The sequence below is a fragment of the Rhinatrema bivittatum genome, chromosome 7 (genome assembly GCF_901001135.1).
Source record: "Rhinatrema bivittatum chromosome 7, aRhiBiv1.1, whole genome shotgun sequence".
NCBI lineage: Eukaryota > Metazoa > Chordata > Amphibia > Gymnophiona > Rhinatrematidae > Rhinatrema > Rhinatrema bivittatum.
The window spans coordinates 187,538,370-187,558,226 of record NC_042621.1 but is presented as its reverse complement, the minus strand read 5'-3'; the positions used below and the strand labels follow the sequence as shown (position 1 = coordinate 187,558,226).

The 19,857-nt window shown below is 43.3% G+C and overlaps 1 protein-coding gene across 2 annotated transcripts in view; it reads right to left on the bottom strand.

Moving 5' to 3' along the window:
- LOC115095641 (tyrosine-protein phosphatase non-receptor type 20-like) overlaps window positions 1-19,857 on the bottom strand; it is a 154,503-nt gene that overhangs the window by 7,148 nt on the left and 127,498 nt on the right. For both annotated transcript variants that reach the window (XM_029609640.1, XM_029609639.1), the window contains exons 7-12: window positions 16,508-16,647; window positions 15,531-15,679; window positions 11,507-11,597; window positions 8,320-8,654; window positions 7,697-7,912; window positions 3,434-3,496 (exon numbers count right to left, since the gene is read on the bottom strand). In XM_029609640.1, coding sequence (XP_029465500.1) covers window positions 3,434-3,496; window positions 7,697-7,912; window positions 8,320-8,654; window positions 11,507-11,597; window positions 15,531-15,679; window positions 16,508-16,647 — 994 coding nt within the window. The remainder of the gene's footprint in view (window positions 1-3,433; window positions 3,497-7,696; window positions 7,913-8,319; window positions 8,655-11,506; window positions 11,598-15,530; window positions 15,680-16,507; window positions 16,648-19,857) is intronic.

The window sequence follows — 19,857 nt, the reverse complement described above, 5'->3', positions numbered from 1 at the left end:
CAGACAAATTACACAACACCCTTAAATTGCTTACATTCTCTTGCTGCTCTTTTGGGGGAGGTGGGGATGGGGAACTCAGCCCCTTAGTTTTCTTTCTTTTAAAATTTTATTTTTTAGTATTTTTTTCCTGTTCATTTGGATATTTATTTGTTTCAAACAAATGAAATATAAAACTCCCACAGAAAATGAAAGGAAATAAAAAATATTTTTTAGTGCACACCCCTGCCATTTACTAAGAACTCTAGACCCAAATCTAGACTGTAGATTCTTAATATGCTAAATTTAATTCCTGGTTTGGGGTTGTAGTTAACTCCTATATATACCAACCAGGAATTAAAGATTGCCATTAGATTCTCCTGTAAAGTCCATACCTCCTCTCCCTGGACCATCCCTATTCCTTCCTTAGAGCAATATCATCCTTAGCCCTGGATTCCCAGACACACATTCCTCTGTGGCAATATCAGTCTGCCAAGACATTCCTCCCCGCAACATCATCATCATCCTACCTGACATCCTGAATCCCCAGGACTGTCCTACTACTCCTTCCATTGGATGAACCTGCACATCTTGTCTCTTACTGTGTTGGTCTATATTATAGATCTGGCACTGCTTAGTGGTATGTCTGCTGTTTAAAGTTTGCAGTGCCAATGGGTGGTGTGATATCTACACTAGAGGCCAAGCTAGTAGGAGTTAAAATGTGATAGGGGTGTACAGGGAAAAAAATTCAATTTCATTTTTTTTTTGTTTTGTTTTCGGCAGGTTTTTCCCACAAATGTTGGTTCATGGAACATTTGATTCATTTCATTTGTGTGAAAAAAGTGAATCAAATATAAAAAGAAACAACCCAAAACAGACAGAAAATGAAAATGGGGCCTTCTGTCCATCCGTCCTACCCACCTGGCAAAATGTTGGGGCCAGGATCCCTCCCTACCCTGGCCACTACTTACCTAGTCCTTTGGTGATCCACTGGGAAGGCCTAGGCCCAGGCGAACGCCATGACTCAACATTGGTGTCTAAGCTTGGATCCAGGCCCGACACAGGGGCCCGGACTGGAGGTCTTGTCCATTCCTCGGAGCAGTTTCAAAGACATCCTCTTTTCTTCTTCAATTAACACGTTTGCTGGGTTTGTTTGGAGTTAATTCCGGTGCATTCACCTGAGCGGCTGGCACCAAAATGGTGCCGTCTGCTAGAGTGAATGCACCAAAGTTAATTAACTCTGGTGAGACACCAGTGGACGGCATCATTTGAAGAAGAAAGAAGATGATGTCTTTGGAGCTGCTCCATGGCTCAGGTGTCAGGAATCAATCTCCAGGCCAGGCCCCAGGATCAGGCCTGGGTCCTGGCCAAGGCACAAGTATCAGAACCCAGACACAGCATCATGTCTGTGCCTGGGCTCCAGCCTAGGCTGAGGTTCAGGCATTGGGACCCAGCCTCTGGCCGGGGTCCCATTGTTGGGCCTGAGTCCGGTCTGAAGCCCCAACATTGGGACCCAGCCTCTGGACTGGGCCTCCACCGAGGCCCAGCATCCTCCCATGCCTAGGCCAAGGCGCTGGCGTTGTGATTGAGGTTAGGCCATGACACCTGCTTTGGGCCTTGGGCTATGCCCTAGGCAAGGCCCTGACCTAATGAATGCAACGAATAAGATTTGTTTTGGGTCCTCCCCAAATGAAATGAAATGAATTACCCTTATTTGTCGTGTTTTGCACATTTGTTTTAAATGAATGCTCATCCCCACTATGTGATCCTCTTGCTTGCTCAGCCTGGGGGAAGGAAGAGGATGGAAGGGGATCTGGAGAGTTGATGCTATTGCTGTTTAGGAGATTGCTGATATCCAGAGGAATTGATGTTTCCCGGTAGGTGAGAGGAGTGTGTCCAGTTGGAGACGGGAGTCTGATTTTGCATAGAGAGACAGGGGTTATCAGTGCCATTGGCCGGCCCCTATCACATGGTAGGAGTAATGGATGGCCCGCGCCATTTTTTAAGATGGCACCGGCCGTTCATTGCTCCTACCATGTGACAGGGGTCGGCCAATGGCACCGATAGCCCCTGTCACATGGTAAGGGCAAAGGGCCACCGGCGCCATTTTGTTTACTGGCAGCCGACAGCCCGAGAGCAGGAGATCGTTCCCGGGACCCCCTCTGGACCACCAGGTACGTTAGGAAAGTTTTTGGGGGGGTCGGGAGGGTGGGGGATTGTAAATAATTAGATTTAAAGGGTCAGGGTGGGTTGGAGTTTTTTTTTGGCTCGGGACAGCCGAAAAACAAAACCGTCCGGACCGCAGGAAATGGAATTTCCTGCGGGTCCATGATACCGAAACCGGAACCGATTCCGGCACCCAATTCATATCCCTATTAAACAATGCTAACGAAAACTATTACATTTAAACTACATAGCTGGAAAAAAAGGTTCCATACATTTTCATATACAAGCAAGTCATTGTAAGGGGAAAATTATCTACAAGTGCTCTGGTCTAGACAAGTGATTTTGCTCCAAACATAGCATTAAACTTGGAGAGCTCAATATTCAATGGTGCAGTGGTTGGAATATTTGACAGGACTTAACTGGGTAGGTCTGCCACTGAATATACTCAGAAAAAGTTATCAGGATATCTTTATTTTATTCCATACCTCTAATGCTATTATTCTGGCTAACATTAGGCAAATAGTTCTGAAAGGGGATTGGTCCTTTCACTGATAGCTGAAAGTGAAGGGACCAATCATTGGTCTTTTCATTTGAAATGAAGTGAATAAAATAATTCTATTGGGCCAGGAGCCGTCAGCTCCTGGCCCAATGACAAGTCATTTTTAAAGGTTCAGAAGGAAAGAATTTGGTTAACACCTTTTTGTATGGTAGGGGATGAGGGGGGGGGGGGGGAATGTGTGTGTGTGTGTGTGTGTGTGTGTGTGTGTGTGTGTGTGTGTGTGTGTGTGTGGTGGGCGGGGGGGTTATCTGGCTAACTTTAGGCCTCTTATTTTTCCGACCATAGTTTGTTGAATAACGTTACCCAGCCAATGCTGATATTTAATGTTAGCTATGTACATTTAAGCCCCATCCCCAAAATGCGCATGTCCTGCTTCTTTTTTATCCAGCTAAAACTAAGCTGTTCAGGGTAGGGCAGGATATTTAAAACTCAGGGTTTATCTAACTAAGCTCAAAACTTCACCAGACAAACCCTTTTGAATATCAATCTCATAGTATTTTTTTCTTTAAGGCTAACATAAAGGTTAAATGGAAATAAATATATTTTATCCAGATCTCTCTCTTTCTCGATGTCCTTGCCACACATCAGTGACAATATGTGCAGCAGAATTCGCAGATTAATAAGAACCTGATAGGACACTGATTTAAAACCAGAAAATATAAAAAAAAAATGTCGAAAGAGACCAGAATATGAATTACTTATATAATGAATAATTGCATTGCCATACTTTACCTTAGTTTGAATCATGCCATAGCGCTGCTGCCTCATTTGCCACACGATATCCCTGATATCAAACTGTAAGAAGATAACACCATTAATTGTGTACACTTATTCACAGGAAATAGTTCTTGATACTAAGAGTGATTACATCATAGGATTTCTTACAGATAGATTCAGTACTTGTCATTTCACTAAACATTTTTAGAATTAAAGTGGGCCTCTGCAGATTGAAGTCCTTTGGCAAACATGAAACTCTTACAATGCTTATGTGAAACTGTTTTTTAGATAACTTGCACATTATAGTTGCTTCATTAGCTGCTAAAATTAGGGATGTGAATCGGGCTTCAGACGATTGAAAATATCAGACGATATTTTCAAAATCGTCAGAAATCGAGGGCTCCCCCAAAACGATAAGAGAACCCCCACGATCAATATCATGGGGTTTTCCTTGATTAGGGCGGGAAAAACGGCACACAAAAATAACCCCTAAACCCACCCCGATCCTTTAAAACTAATCCCTTAGCTTCCCCCACCCTCCCGACCCCCCCAAAAACCTTTTACAGGTACCTGGTGGTCCAGTGGGGGTCCCTGGAGCGATCTCCCTCTTCCGGGCCGTCGGCTGCCATTGGTCAGCCCCTGTCACATGGTAGGAGCACAAGATGGCGCGGGCCATCAATCCTCCTACCATGTGACAGGGTCCGGCCAATGGCACGGATACCCTGTCACATGGTAAGGGCAAAGGGCCATCGGCGCCATTTTGATTAGTGGCAGCTGACAGTGCAATCACTGCCGGCTTTCGCTGGCCCGCCGCAGAAGCTTAGAAAATCTAGGCCTAAGCCTTTGAAAATGTACCACAGTATTTATTGTGAGAGATGCAAACTGGTGAAATCCCTCAGGGAAAAGGTAATGGAGCTCTGGACAGGCTGCGGAGCATCAGGGAAGATCAAGTTCTTATTGATTGCTTATATAAGAAGACCTCAATGTCTGTGATTAAAAACCATGAAGAGAGGATGACAAAGAAAGTAGACGAGAAGGAAAACATTGCTTTCCATTTTTTATAATATTAATAATTATGATGTACAGGAAGACAGCCACTATTAGCAGCAAAAAGAACACAACACTTGAGCCCCCATCAATTCAAGTACAGAACAGATATGAGGTCCTAGGATCACTGTTCTGGAGGCCTTATCTTCATTATGAGATTGAAACAGTTCAGAAAAGGTAGAAAGCCTGCAATGCAAACACTATAAAGAGAGGCTAAGAACACTCAAACTCTACTCTCTGAAAAGAAGAAGGAAAGAGGGAATATGACAAACAAATATTTGACAGGTCTCAATAAACGTATGGAAAGGTGAAACTTTTCACAGCAAATGCAATTCACAGACATGACATCATGATCCAAAATTGCAAGGAGGAAGGTTCAGATAAAACTTGAGAAAACACTTCTTTACTGAAAGGGTATAGATACCTAGAACAGCTTACCAGCAGACATAGTGACAACCAAAACTGTGACAGATTCCAGTATACTTGGGACAGATATAGAGGACAGTGGTAGAGAGACAAGGTTAGGAGGCTATAGTGTTGCAGAGCAATCAGCCTGTACTCCCTCAAGATCAGAGGCAAGAGAAGTGATAAAAAGAAAACAAAATACGAATAAAGGAAGCACAAGCTAGTGTCACTACAGGATAGTGAGCTACAAAACCCCTGAAATCAACCAGGTCAATTGCAGCAGGTTGGTTGTAGCCTGGTGCCATCCAGCAAGGTCAGAGGGACATAGGCAGCCAGATGTTAGGGCCTTACTAGTTTGGCAGCAATGTAGATTATTACAAAGATTAATGGCAAGACATGAAAGGCTGAGGGCCTAGGTGTTAGATTAAGTATGGGAAATTTGTATACTTATCTACTCAAGAGGTTAGAGAACTAAAGACGAAGACAAAAACGTAGATAAAAAGCAATATTCTATAGCCAAGCTAAAATGTTAGCAGTATAGATGACAGGAATGTGCATGCCACATATTTTCATTTCTGTTTGTTTCAGTTCATTTCAGTGAGAATATTCATTTCTTTTTGTTTTGTTCTCATTTTTATTAATTTTGTGTTTATGAAATGAAACAAAATAAAAATGAAATGTAAAAAAAAAGAAAAGAAAAAATGGAATAAAAAGCAAAATGAAACCAAGAAATGTATGTGCACATTCCTATTGCTTCATGCTGCTCATCCATGTAGGCACCAATGATAAAGCAAAGCATGACTCTGAAGAAATCAGAAAAGGCTGCATGATAATGGAAGCACAGGTCAAAGAGGCAGGGTGGTGTTCTCATCTATCTTTCCAGTCAAGGGAAAAAGCATGACAAGAGACAGATTCATCCTAGGGAACATATAGTTGCAAGGATAGTGTGGATGACAAAGATTTGATGAGATCTTGGACTGATATTCAATGAAGAAAGTCTGCTAAGTAAAGATGGGAAACACTTATATGTTATGGATATGATATGGTATGATATGATATGGAAAGAGTACGTTTGTTCATAGACTTACCAACCTAGGGGCCAATGTACTGAGCTGAGGTATCCAGAAAATAGACAGAGGTGTATTTTGTTCAAGAACACAAATATTCTCACTGTGAAGGAATGTATAAAAAAACTCCCTCAGAACACCTTAAAGGACAGGCCACTGCTATCTGGACCAGTCCTCCTTAAGAATGATCCAGCAAGGAATTCTGGGCCAGAGGGGATCCTTGCAGTCTTAGATAAGAAGGCAAGGCCCAGAAGGCTGGGGGACCCCAGAGAGAAGGCAGGAAACCAGCCTACACAAGAATTGTTTGTATTGAACTATTGTGAGACTGCTGAGGTGTGAAGGGTAGCGGGTGAGTGAGCCCTTTGTGCTGCAGCGTAGTTGATGCAGCCTCAAAGGCGAACCCATGAGGTTTATGCTGGCAGCTGGCAAATGTACAATGTAGCAGGACAATCTGGAGCTTCACCTTTACCAGCCACCTCCTCCACAGGTTGAGCCCATGGGTTCTGGCGGCCGGCAGGACTTAGGCTGGTTCCTAGGGTGAAGAAGATAACTGAAGTCCAAAAGCACACCGAGGTCAGGGCAGGCAGCAGACTAACAGAGTCAGGAACAGGCCAAGGTTGGGGCGGGCAGCTAGCAAGAATGGTTAGGTCCAGGCAAGGGGTCAGGAACAGGCGGTAGGTAATTGTGGTCAGGTCAGGTCCAAGCAAAAGGTCAGGTCCATGTAGCAGGCATCCATGCTCAGGTCCAAGCAAGAGATTAAGATCCAGTCAGCAGGCAATTGTGGTCAGGTCCAAGCAAGAAGTCAAGATCTGGAGAGTCAGGCTAAGGGAGGATGTAGACACATGGGAGACACTGGACGAGACGGGTAGGACAGGACAAGGCTGGATGCGGACACCTGGAGAAGACCAGGCTGGATGAGACAAGGATGGAAGACTGGGATGGAACGGGCAAGGCAGGCAAACAGGGCAGGACAAGACTAGGTTGGACAACAAGGCACAGGAATGCAAGAAACAGGAATGCTGCAACACGCACGTCAAAGCAGGAAACCCATTGCTAAGGCGCCTGATGCTCCTCAGAAGAAGCCTTAAAGAGTGGACCACTGGTGACATCATCGGAGGGTGCCACTGCTGTCTTCCTGCCAGTGGTCTTTTAAGAGGGAAAACGTCAGGTGCGCACATGCCTATCAAAGGCTGGATGGGAGGCGGTGGTCATGGTGGCATCCCACTCCATGCTAGTGAGGCCCATCTGCTGGCAGCATCCAGTGCCACATGAATGAAGTCCAGCTGCTGGCAGCATCCCGACTGCAGCGTGTAGGTGACGGCATTTGGGTAAGCGAGGCAGCTTGCAGTGCTGTCCTGTGAGCAGTGGCGGACTCACGATGTTGGACCGGCCCAGGTATTCACCGCCCAGGCCGGCCCAGGACATGTCACATGGTCTGCCGAGTGTGGCTCTGTCATGGCCGTGCACGGCAGACCACGTGACTGGAGCGATGCCTGATCCCCCGATAGGCCAATCCGCCCCTGCCTGTGAGCCACCGATTAACATGAGATAAGCTGCCTCTGTGCTGTACTTTTGGTTTTGCTTGTAAATAAAGTCTTTTGTTTGTGTGGAACCAACCGAAGTTTGGCCTCACTTTTGCACTCCTGGCTGTTTCCTAAACCGTGACTTTATACAAATTTGGATGAAATAACTCAGAAATAAATAATGATAGTTTTCATTTACATTTATATAGGTTAAGCTGTTTCTCATTTTTACTTACTTTTAATCTTTTTTCTATGCAAGTTAAGAGAACATCTACACATAACAGAACACCTGTCCTTCCAATCCCCGCACTGCAGTGGGCAATTATGGGTCCCGACTGATGAATTTTTCTCATGTATCGAACAAATTTAACAAGCTGCTCTGATGCTTTAGGAGTGCCATGGTCAGGCCACACTGTAAACTGTAGGTGCTTTAGAATATGCATGTCTCCTGTCTGTAAGATATAAACAAGACACAGGTTTTGTGTCCAATGTTATATTCATTAATCTCTCGTCTTTAAATCAGATAGACCACTATACTAACCTGACATATGCACTGTAAACGGAGCTGGTAATCTATGGACCAACAGTGCTCTCTAGGGGTTAGATAAAGGAACTGTGAAACTTGGTGTTTTATGTTCATATTCTACTACTGCTCTGACCCTAAGCAAATTATAAAACCTTTGCACATTTAACTTTTCATTCTCCACCTCTTTCCTTTCCTGTCATTATTACTATTATCCTATATATAGGTATAATAATCAAGTCACTTTCACCTCCTTCACGTCATTAATGTAATATCAAGATACACAACATATGCCTTTGTATATTTTTAATTGGTTTATAGAAAAAAAATTCCTACCTCCTTTCTGATAATTCTGATGACTCTGATTATAAAATATTCCAGTACTTGGTAGTTATCAAGAACCACCTGGTATTTTTTCAGGTTAACTGGGTCATGCAGTGTCTGAGGCCAGTATCGGTGGCACTTCACTTTCCCACGCTCTTTTTCTTTCGTTATCATGGCTATAACATCTGACTGGCTTTCCCACACCATTTGCCAAAAACAATCAGTAGTGCCAGGCAAGGGTCCTTGGGTTGAAATATAGCAATAGTCTTCTGTTCCAACTGGTATTTTAATGTAACTCGCATTAATATATTCTTGGTCTTCTCCAATGCGAACTCGGGTTTCATCATCTGTACATAATGAGAGGATGTCTTTTTACTGTAGTTAGACAGTACGTGGGCTCTCTCTCTGTCTGTCACTGTCTTTTCTTCTTGAATATTGACTTGGCAGTATGGGATATTATTAAAAACCTTCTGCTGATATTTGACAATAAGCATGTGTACAATACACAGAGCCAGCATGGGGTGTCTCATTCCACTAATGCATACCAACTGAGCTAAACAAAAAAAAATGCTTTTACTTTAGTTAAACATTACATTGAAACCATATTTGAATAAATTCTGATTGAAATCTGTAGAATAAAAGAAAACAGGGATGGCTTGATGTTTCAATAAATCCTTCCTATGAGGAACACATATCCAAAACAAACCTTAGAAGTTTTTCTTCTCCCACACCATCACAACATTAGCAATACTGGTGGTGTATCATGCCATGGTGTATATATTATATTGTTTCTTTATGAAAGGGGACCTGCAAATCTGCCCCTTACTAATGGAGTTGCCTGTAATTGTTATGGCGAAGTGGTCAAAACAGACCAGGGGCGCCAGTCATGTAGGATTAGTGGTCTCAGTGTTAGTGATAACAGTGTAGATAGGAGTGTGTTAGAAGGTTTGACACTACCAGTGGGAGGGGGGTCAGAGTTTTAATAAAACTCTTGTGCTCGTATGAAACAGATTCAGAGGGAAACAGAGTTCTGAGAGGGAGGAGAAGGCAGTCTGCCCATTGTAGTCTAAGGATGCCACCTTCACACTGAGTGGCGCTAATGGAATCTTTCTTTTCACAGGGAAAAGACCTAGAGTGGGACTTTCTCTCAACTGAGGAGAGTCTTGAGGAAAAAGGGGACTGATGCTCAAGGGAGCGGTATGCAGCATTTCCAGGAAGGAAAGAGGTCCTGAGATTCTTGGGGGACCCTCCTGACCCCCACAAGACTTGCCAAAAGTCCCTGGTGGTCCAGTGGGGGTCCGGGAGCGACCTCCTGCACTCGGGTCGTCGGCTGCCAGTATTCAAAATGGCGCCGATAGCCTTTGCCCTTACTATGTCACAGGGGCTACCGGTGCCATTGGTCGGGCCCTGTGACATAGTGAGGGCAAAGGCTATCGGCGCCATTTTGATTATTGGCAGCCGACGGCCCGAGTGCAGGAGATCACTCCCGGACCCCCGCTGGACCACCAGGGACTTTTGGCAAGTCTTGGGGGACCCTCCTGACCCCGCTGGTAGTCCAGTGGGGGTCTGGGAGCTATCTCCTGCACTCGGGCCGTCAGCTGCCAGTATTCAAAATGGCGGCGATAGCCTTTGCCCTTACTATGTCACAGGGGCTACCATTGCCATTGGTCGGCCCCTGTCACATGGTAGGAGCAAGAGATGGCGCCGGCCATCAGGGAGGAAAGAACAAGAAAATATTTGGAATTTCCAGTGCACATGCAGGGTTTCGCCCTTGTTCTACTCTCTGCATAAGTAGTAGATGGAAAAAAAATGGGTTGTTTCCTTTCAAAAATCAGCTATAAAATCTGAGATTATAAAAATACTTGTATACTTTGTGTGATGCCAGACTACAGAATGCTGTATCATGAGGAATATTCCAGTCTTGGGAGGTTCCCAAGGAAAACAGTGTCACTTAAGAGTGACAAGGGATGGTCCATCCCCTAAAGGGAGGGTCAGTAGAGGAGGACTATAAAGGGAAACTCCATGAGTCACAGAGAGCAAGAGAAGAGTTTTGGGTGGTGATGTGAAGCCATATCTTGAAGGGATCCTGGTGATGGGTAACAAAGAGGCTGTGCTCTGCTTCAGGGCTCCAATTCAATTTGTAGGAAAGGGGCTCCCTTCCTGCAAGGGGCATGGGGGTTGAAAGAGAGATCCAGCCCTTGGACAACAGAGAGAGGATTTGTTCCTTGCATGCCAGACATCTGTGATTAATTTTCAGTACAAGACGAGGATTCTCTTTCTTGTGGAAGTCTGAAGAGTCAATGGCCTTTTCTGAGAATAATAAGGGTGTCTAGAGTGGTTTAGAAAGTGACTTAAAAAGCATAAGGAACTGGGTTCACCTTTTGTGAGTTTTGGAACTCAAGAAGCTGTTTCCTGCCTTGATTATGTAGTCCTATTCGGTGGATTGGTGAGTTCCAGCTGGCCATATTTAGGCTTGCTATTGCAACATTTAGCTTTGGCCAGCAACATTACATGACTAGCTCTGAAAATGAGAGCTACTACTTAATTTTACCCCTCCACCATAACCCCATCTAGGCCTGCCCAAAATTTGAGCGTCCAAATTTTGTCACAGTGAAATTTAGAAAGCTAAATTTGGCCACTCAGCCTACAAAATTTTCAAATACTTTGATCTAGCTAGCCAGGTCCTTACTTAGCTACCTAGATCACTATGACAACTGACACATTCTTAGATTGTGAAACCTTTTAAACAATCAACAAAATAATATTGCAAAGCCAAACCAATTTTATCTCATTGTCTTTCATTATGGGTCAATACAACAATTTCAGAAAATTGTATTTCATAAAACCGAACCTATGGATTAGAAAATATAAATAGCAAGAATTCTGCATGTTTAACAAGTTTAGCATTTATACAAAGTTTGATTTTATGACATACTTCTTGCAAAGAAAAACCTATGTAAAATCTTCAAAAAAATCTTCAAATCATAGTTTTATGTAATTCTGAAACAGCACAACTGTTTCCCAACTCATTAATTTAGTGCTAGGCTAAAACAACCAGAAAAAATAGTGCCCTCTAATAGATGCACAAATCGTGCTGTAGAATTTTTTCCTTCCTAATATTTAAATCTGGCCAGACAAAATTCTTCAAATGTGTCATTGATGCTTCTTTATTTGAGATCTTAATAGCTGTGTTGCTTACATGGAAGAATGTCTCGGTATCTATTTTTTTCTCGATTTTCTGGAGCTTTTCCAATCAAGCAGTCATCCAATGGCTTTAAATGCTCTAAAGACTAGAAAAAAAATATTTAGTTTAACTATTAAATGTTATTTATTTTCTCCATTGATATGCAGGGCTGAATTGACCATGATACATGGGTGATGTCATCTGAGGTTGCCAGCGGGACCCTTCTCTCTTAGCTCATAGAAATTTTGCTCTACTGAGTATGTGTGGAAATTCACACGCGGGCACTGTCTCACGAGCCCCTCAATTTTTTTTTTGTCCAAGCATCAGCAAGGATGTGTACCATTTCTCACTGTATTTTTCTTTATTGGTATTGCTTGGTATCCTAAAATTTTCAAACTTTTTCAATTACTACATTGCCTTGTTGCCTCAGTAGCTCCCCAAATTCAACTTTTCAGTGCTAGCTAAAAAAACAAAACAAAAACATTTTTTTCACAGAAATGTCCAGCACCAGGAAAGCTACCACCAATGGCTTCAAGGGCTGTGTATATAGTAGGAAATGTTCATTATAAGATGGGCACAAAGTATGATACCGGTGACTAAGACTGAACTGTGATCAAACCAACTGTTATTACTGTGGCTGGATCTCTCCATGCTGTCAGAAGTTCAGGACCTGGAAGATGGAGGAACTCCATTAAGTCTCTGAAGAGCCATGGCCGGTTCTCTTCATTGATCTCACCAGGTGCTATTGAACAGGAGCTCCTCTAGCAAGCTTTCCCCTTTGTTGGAGCAGTCCTGGGGCCCCTCCACTTCCTCAGGGTCGAGCAAACAGAAGAAGCATCATTCTCAGGCATTAGTAAACCCTTTGCAAGACTCGGGGCCTAGCAAAGAATAAAAGTGTCACTCCTTGGAGTTGGCGATGCAACCAGCGTTGAAGAAGCATCAAGCTTTGGCATCGACAGTGCACCCGACACACCATTCATAGCGCATCAACACTCAGTACCATCAGTGCATTAGTCCCCGGGGCTGGTATTACATCAAGTCTTGACACCAATGATACTCCCTCCCTAGATAGCTTGATTGTTGAAGCCACAAACTGAGCTGTGGTGTGTCCAATGCAATTTTTCATTAAATCACCACTTCCTTCCATACACCAGGGAAGATTTTCAAGGGCAGGAGGAAATACACTTCACTTACTTCTACCAATTTGAAGGTCAGTGTCTCCATCTAAATTGCTGGAGCAAGGCTTACATCTGGATATGCCAGATCCCATTTTATCTGTGGAGCTCTTAATCTCTAATTTACCCCAGGTCAAATTTTACAAAATCCAAAGGGTGTGCAGGAAGATTTCATCCTGGTCTCTAAAGAGGATATTCTACCCCCAACATCTGGCCAGAGGTCATGTCAGCCCTTGGACCAAGTGGCAAAATTGATGAAGTCTTTCTTTACCTCCCTTGTGGCTAGGGACAAAAAGGATACATTTCAACCTCTCCTTTCAAGGATGTTAAATTTACTCTTTTACCCCAATCCATAGGATATGCCACTAGAACCCCAATGAAGTAGTTTCAGCTGTTGACATTTTGTAGCAGTGGAATCTAGGCAATCGGAGGAGGTTCACCTAGAATATACCCCTCCGAGGTGACTGACTATGGACTCCTCTTCAGTTGCCTACTTCATCACTGGGGTCCTGGATCAGTGTCTCCTCTCCCCTAGGATCAGAGGAGGGATTGATAGGAATCCCCTCTGATCCCTTACCTGAGCCTCCAGAACACTCATCTCTTCTTGAGGACCTCTTTTATTACAGATTTCTGGATAACTTGGGTAAAGCATTGAGAGTTAATGTCTAAAAGGACAAAGACTCTCATTTGGAAGTCTTTAATCTTCTAGATACTCCGGTGGAGCCAGAAGCCATTCCCATCCATGCTATCCTGCAAAATTTACAAACAAGACTCTGGGAAAACCATGTCTCCTATGCCCCAGTGGCCAGAAAGTTAGACCTGAAGTACAGTCCTAAAAACTCCAGAATTTGGGGTAGTACAGCTACCTCATGAATCAGTGGTGGTAGAAACAGCACTAAAAAGAGCAAAGAAAACACAAATACTCTCTAATAGTCCATCTGGGAAAGATCCCAAGCTGCTGGACAATCTGGGTAAAAAAAACCTTCCAAACTTCCATGCTTAGTGCTCAAATTTCTGCTCACCAGTTTTACATGCTACAATAATTTACAATACTTACATGATTGCATTAAAAAAATAAAGCAATTCCTTAACCCAGCAGACAGCAGCTCAGCATAACTATAACTGCTCCTCTATACTGACGTGTGTATACACCATTTTATATGGTCAGTTTACAAGGCATTTGACATGATGATGACCTACTGCCCATTAGCCTCCATTACAACATGAAGAATGACTTGGTTAAGGGCCAGCAGTTTGTGTGACCATTTCCATGGTAAGTTAGTTAATGTCCCCTGACTGGGAGATCACCTCTTAGAAGACTAGTTCAGAAAAATAGTTTCCCAAATCAAAGAGTACAGTCACAGTCTAGTCACTCTCAACCAGTTCAGAGCAACTGCCCACGTCAAGGTGGCCCCATTTCGCTTATAAAGGAGATACCCCTTGAGAAAATTCCAGCAATACCGAGCTCTGCCCCTGCTTCCACATCAGCAACAGCTTCTGGCACGAGGTTGACATTAAGAAAGACGCCAACCAAAAGTAACACAGTAGGTCCAGCCAAAAGCTGGATTAGGTTTTTGACCACTCTTCAAACCCAGCACTCAATCTCTCTGGAAGGGGAATAATTTGGCTCTACCTAGAGGAATGGCCCAAGATCACCAAAGATTGCTAGGTGCCCAAGATTGTAGAATCTGGTTACTGCTTGTGTTTCTCCCAGCTTCTCATGCTTCCTCTTTACTCAGCCATCAATCTGGATCCATCTCAGCGCATCTCTGCCTGGAGATGGACTCACTCATCAGACAGCTAAATAGTCTCTTACTGGAGAGTTGACTACCTAGCTAGGTTTAGCTCTAAAATTAACTGAGGGGGGGTGGGGGGGTCACAAGGCAATATCTGCATGTCTTGCAGTCACTCAGTAGAGCAAAAGCTCTATGGCCTAAGAGAGAAAGGTCTATTTGATGTCATCGGATGACATCACCCATATGTCATGGCTCATTTATCCTGCTTACAGAGGACACCGTTTACGGTAAGAAAACTTACTTTCCATGCTACTTTCAATATAAGTAAAACATTAGCAACAGTAAAAATAGTTATTTCTGTATAAATACAGTACTAAATTTTACTTAGGAAGTAATACAAGCTGTACAGTTAAGGCAGTGCTCTAGCACTAGATTTATGCCAGCCTACAAAAGGAGTAAATATGTTTGGGACAAAGGGCTCCTGAATATCCAAAAAAAAGTGAAACAAATGTTTAGATTAATTGGTATATGTGCGGAGATTTGTGGGCAGAGTGCAGCGTGTTATTGGAACATGTATGGTGATCTTGGAACCTTTATGGTGATTCCTCCTCCTGCATACTCCATTTTTTTCAGACCAGAAACTTTTTTGGCTATCTTGTGAATATCTCCTTTTTTATCTAAATATCTTCCACCCTAAGTCGTAGAATGTATCTCCTTGTTCACCTGTGTTCCTGCCTATCTTTGTAATTCATCCTTCATTGTGTGAGAGTGTCAACCCTATACACCATTGTGGATTAGTGATTCTCACATGGAATAAAAGTATATAAAACACTCAAATAAAAATAAATAAATAAATATTTGGCCTCCAGAAGTCAAAAAAGAATTGAAGTGAATCAAGCACTTTGATATTTAACCTGGATATTATAACAAGAATGGCTTGAAAAAGTTATAAAGTGTCCTGTATGTATTTCTGCAGCCTACTTAGCTAACTATGAATTTACTGAAAGAAGAACATATGTTCCAGATGAAAATAAGAATTACTGCTCTGCTTCTTCAAACAGCTGCTCCTCAGAATGTATTTCAGTTTTGAATTTGAAGTTAAACAAGCATAATAAAAATAAGATTTACCACAAACTCTTTGTAGGCCTCTTGCTGGTCAATGCATTGTTGTAGAGATATAGTCAGTGTACTGATATCAGACTTTGAATATACTTCATTCAGGGATGGGTGAAACTGAGACAACTGTTGCAGTTCCTCTTCAGAAACAATTATTGCACCTGAGAATTAAGATTTAAAAATCCACTAGTCATTCTAAATCACAAATATGTACATTTTTATATAAGGGATGAATTAATATTTTGTTTCCTTTAATTTCTGAAAAACCTTTGTGCACAAATTGGGGTAGATTTTCAAAAATGTACGTGTGTGGCCGGGCTTACCTGCGCCAGGCCAATTTTCAAAGGCCCAGCCACAGGAGCTGAAGTAAGTTGCTGAAACAAAGTAAAAAAAAAAAAACATCTAGCATTTAGGGGGTGGGGAGGAGAGGGGAAGGGTAGGGTAGGGTAGGTAGGGGGGTTGGGAAGTTCCCGCCCAGCCCGCTCCTTAATTAGAATGGACTGTGAGGGAATTAGAGAAGGCCAAAGTGCGTCGCTGTGCGAGGTTTGCAAAAATCTATCCCCCATTGTGCGCGCTGCATGCGTAGCCCAGCAATTTTATAACATGCGCGCGCCTGGAAGAAATCAAAGAATTGTTATTCTGTTAAAATAACTTTTTCCACTAACTGGCAGTAAAAATAAAAAAATTAAAAAAGCTAAAAGCTGATTTTATTTATTTATTTAAAATATTTCTAGCCTGCACTATTGCAGGTTCCAGGCAGTTAACTAAAAATAAAAGCCATAACAAAATATTCAAACAAAGTGTGCACATTCACAAAACAAAAGTACAAAATATTCATAATAAAAATCCATTTCTCAAAACATGATTACTTAATAAGACTACAAATTATATCTAAGAACAAATTCCATATTATCTGTCTTTAAAGAAGCCATACTCAGCAACTGCAGAGCCACTGCAGTTTCCTACAAATTAGGAATTTGAATTTCTACCTGCATGTGTATCAGAGTCTCCTAAAAAGTATTGGTCATCATCCTCTTCACTACTCCAACTGTCAAGTTCATCCAGAGCCTCCGTCTTCATGCCGTGTCCATAGTCATCAGTGAGAAGCACTCTTTCATAAACTGGTAAGCTTGAAAATACGATGCATATATTTGTATGTTTTCTGGCAGCTTTTCATTAATAAATACCATAGGAATTACATGACATATTAAAGCTTTTCTACACACAATATTATTGAGGTCATTTCCCATTTCACAGCTGGAAGCTACCTGAAGGCGAAATGGTATTTGGGCTCCCTGGCAAATAATAACTTTTTCAATTAACTCCTGGAGGTGGGCATGGTCAGATGCACAGATAGCAGCAACCTGCAGGCAAAATAAGGGCAGATTTTAAATGCCCTTAATTGGAGCAGACTGGGAGGGAACTGAGGAAAGCAGAGATGCGTCACCGCGCAAAAGTCGCAAAAATGTACCCCCCCTTGCGTGCACCGCCCCTGATTTTATAATATGTGCGCACCAGCACACGCATTTTATAAAATCACGCGTCCGGGTAGCTTGCGCGCGTATTTTTAAAAAATCTACCCCTTAGTGTATAATGAAGAAAGTTGGTAGATGTGCAGCCCCAAAATTTTTTGGTTTGGTTCATTTTTTTCATTTTCAGGGGTTTTTGTTTTTTTTCATTTTTTGTTTAATGTCTTTTTTTTAATTCAGCTTGTTTCTTGAAATAAGAACATAAAATTGAAAAACAGAACTCCAAAAGACATAAAAAAAAGCCCAAGCCACTTCTTCCTGAAGCCCTCCAACATCCCTTTCACCCCAAAAACATTTCCTGGGCCTGAACTCATCTGCCTCCCCTCTGTCCTTTAAAAATCTAGCCCGGGATCTGGTTCTACCTAATTATGCTGCCACGGGCCCATCCAGGGCCACTCTGGGCCCCTCCTACCCCCTGGAAACACAGGCCGGGGCTAGGGACCCCACTTACCCCCTTATCATGGGTCAGGAATTAAAAGGATAAAAAAAAGTCAGAAGCAAGCCCACTGCTCCTACCCCAGGCCTGGATCTGTAAAAATGGTGCCGAAGCGACATCACTTCGGTGCCAGTCTCAGGTGTGGCAAGTGCTATTATATTGTACGACTGTAAATATATGGCCATACAACATAATGGCGCTTGCCACACCTGAGACTGAAGCCGAAGCGAGATGACTTCAGCACCAGTGTAAGGACAGCTGGGCATGGGGTAGGAGCAGTGGGCTTGCTCCAGCCCATTTTATCCTTTTAATTCTGGATTCATAGAAGGGGAGTAAGAGGGAACCGGGAAGGGAGGTTCCTGGCACCTTCCCATGTTTTTTGGGTGGCAAAGGGTTCAGTGGGCCCAGCTGGGGAGGCCAAGGCCATGGGCTAGATTTATAACATGTGGGGGAAGTCAGAGGAGTCCAGGGAGGCCCAGCCAGGTTTGATTATATGGGAAGGGAGGGGGTTTGGAGGGCATTGGGGACAACCTTTTTGCTTTATATTTTAATGAAAATGAAAATACCTGAAAGTTTTGGGGTAGTTTTAGGAGAGGTCATTTTTTGTTCTTTCCATTTGGAAGAATCCAAAAATGACATCATTTGTCCTAACACATTTATGTTAAATGAATGCACATCCCTAGAAACTGGATTTGCCTAACTCCAAGCCATGAAATACATTATCAGCTTCATTTCTCTATGCATGAGCCCTCTTCATCCTTTAAATTTTGATATGTAACTCAGTTGCCTAAGGTCAGTAACATCTGGAACTAGACAGGGCGCACTGACGGGCGGATTTTAAAAGCCCTGCTCGCGTAAATCCGCCCGGATTTACGCGAGCAGGGCCTTGTGCACCGGCGCGCCTATTTTCCATAGGCCGCCGGCGCGCGCAGAGGTATTTTCATAAAGTTAGCTTTGGAGGCTGTGTTTGCTGACCAACTTCACAACCATAGTTGACGCCTGACCAGCACCACCGAAGCCACTCCCTCTGGCTGAGGTACGGACCAAATTGCAGCCCGCATCTGCTAAAAAGGCAGCAGCGGGTTGCATTACCGCTCTGGAATTCACTCCAGAATCATTAAATTCCTGAGAGAGAAGCAGACAAGATCGTGCCACTAGGGCGCAACAGGAAGTTATCTATAAAGTCATTTCCACTGCTTTAAAGACTTGCTTAAGGATAGCCTCAATCCTCCTATCATATACATCGTTCAAGGCCACTCCTCCCTTCAAAGGGATAGTCGTCAGCTTAGAGACTGCACAGACCAGCGCATCTACTTTGGGAAATCGCAAATGCTCTCTCGCCACTGGATCCAGGGGGGTACAGTCCTTCCAAGGACCTACCCCCTTTGAAATTTGCCTCTGGGGCACCCCATTCAAGATCAATCAATTCCTAAATGGTGTCTGTAACAGGGAAAAAAACAAGAGGCTTTACGCAAGGAAACCAAAATAGGGTTCTTCTTCGGCTGGGACATGGAATCTGCACCAGGAACACCCAGCATCTTTAATGTCTGGGAAATTAGGGCTGATAGTTCATCGCTATGAGAAAACCACAGCATAAGAACATGCCATTCTGGGTCAGACCAAGGGTCCATCAAGTCCAGCACCCTGTTTCCAACAGTGGCCAATCCAGGCCATAAGAACCTGGCAAGTACTCATCCATGGTTCAGTACAGTCCAGTCCCGGAGGAATTTCCCCATCTTACAGGAAATCAGGATCTGCCTCATCATCAGTGCCATCTGGGTTCTTGTCGGGAATACCCACAGCGAACGGAGGTGGGCTCTGGCGCTTAAACATAGGACTGGAAGAGGGAGAGGTCCATCCTGATAGGATTCGATTAAGCTGAGGACTGTGTCTGAAGAAAGGATTGCAAATCCTGAAAAAACTCAACCCAAGAAAAAGCAGAAAGAACTGGAGCTTGGCCCACTGAACTGCCATCCCCTGCGGAGGAACCAGTCAAGGGAATTCCAAGATCCAGTGTACCTCCAGACAGATCCTTAACCAGACCATCATCAGGCTGGGAGGATCCAAGTTTAGCAAAATCAAAGGAAGACAACTCTCCTTGAGCCTCTAAATAGCGCAGACACATATTAGAGGACACATCAGGCTGAGATGCCCAAATATGATAGGCAACAAAGAGAGAAAGGTGCTTAGGTTTCTTGCTCACTGGCACCATCAGTGCACAGCCGATGGAAAATGTGTGTCCAGCCAGCTCGCGTTGAAAAACTGTAAGTGCCCAAAATATACCTGCGCAAAATTTAGGCGCACCAATAGTAAGTGCCACAAACACACACATTAACTGTGCGCCGAAACCTGGGCTCAACATCAAGCTTAGAAA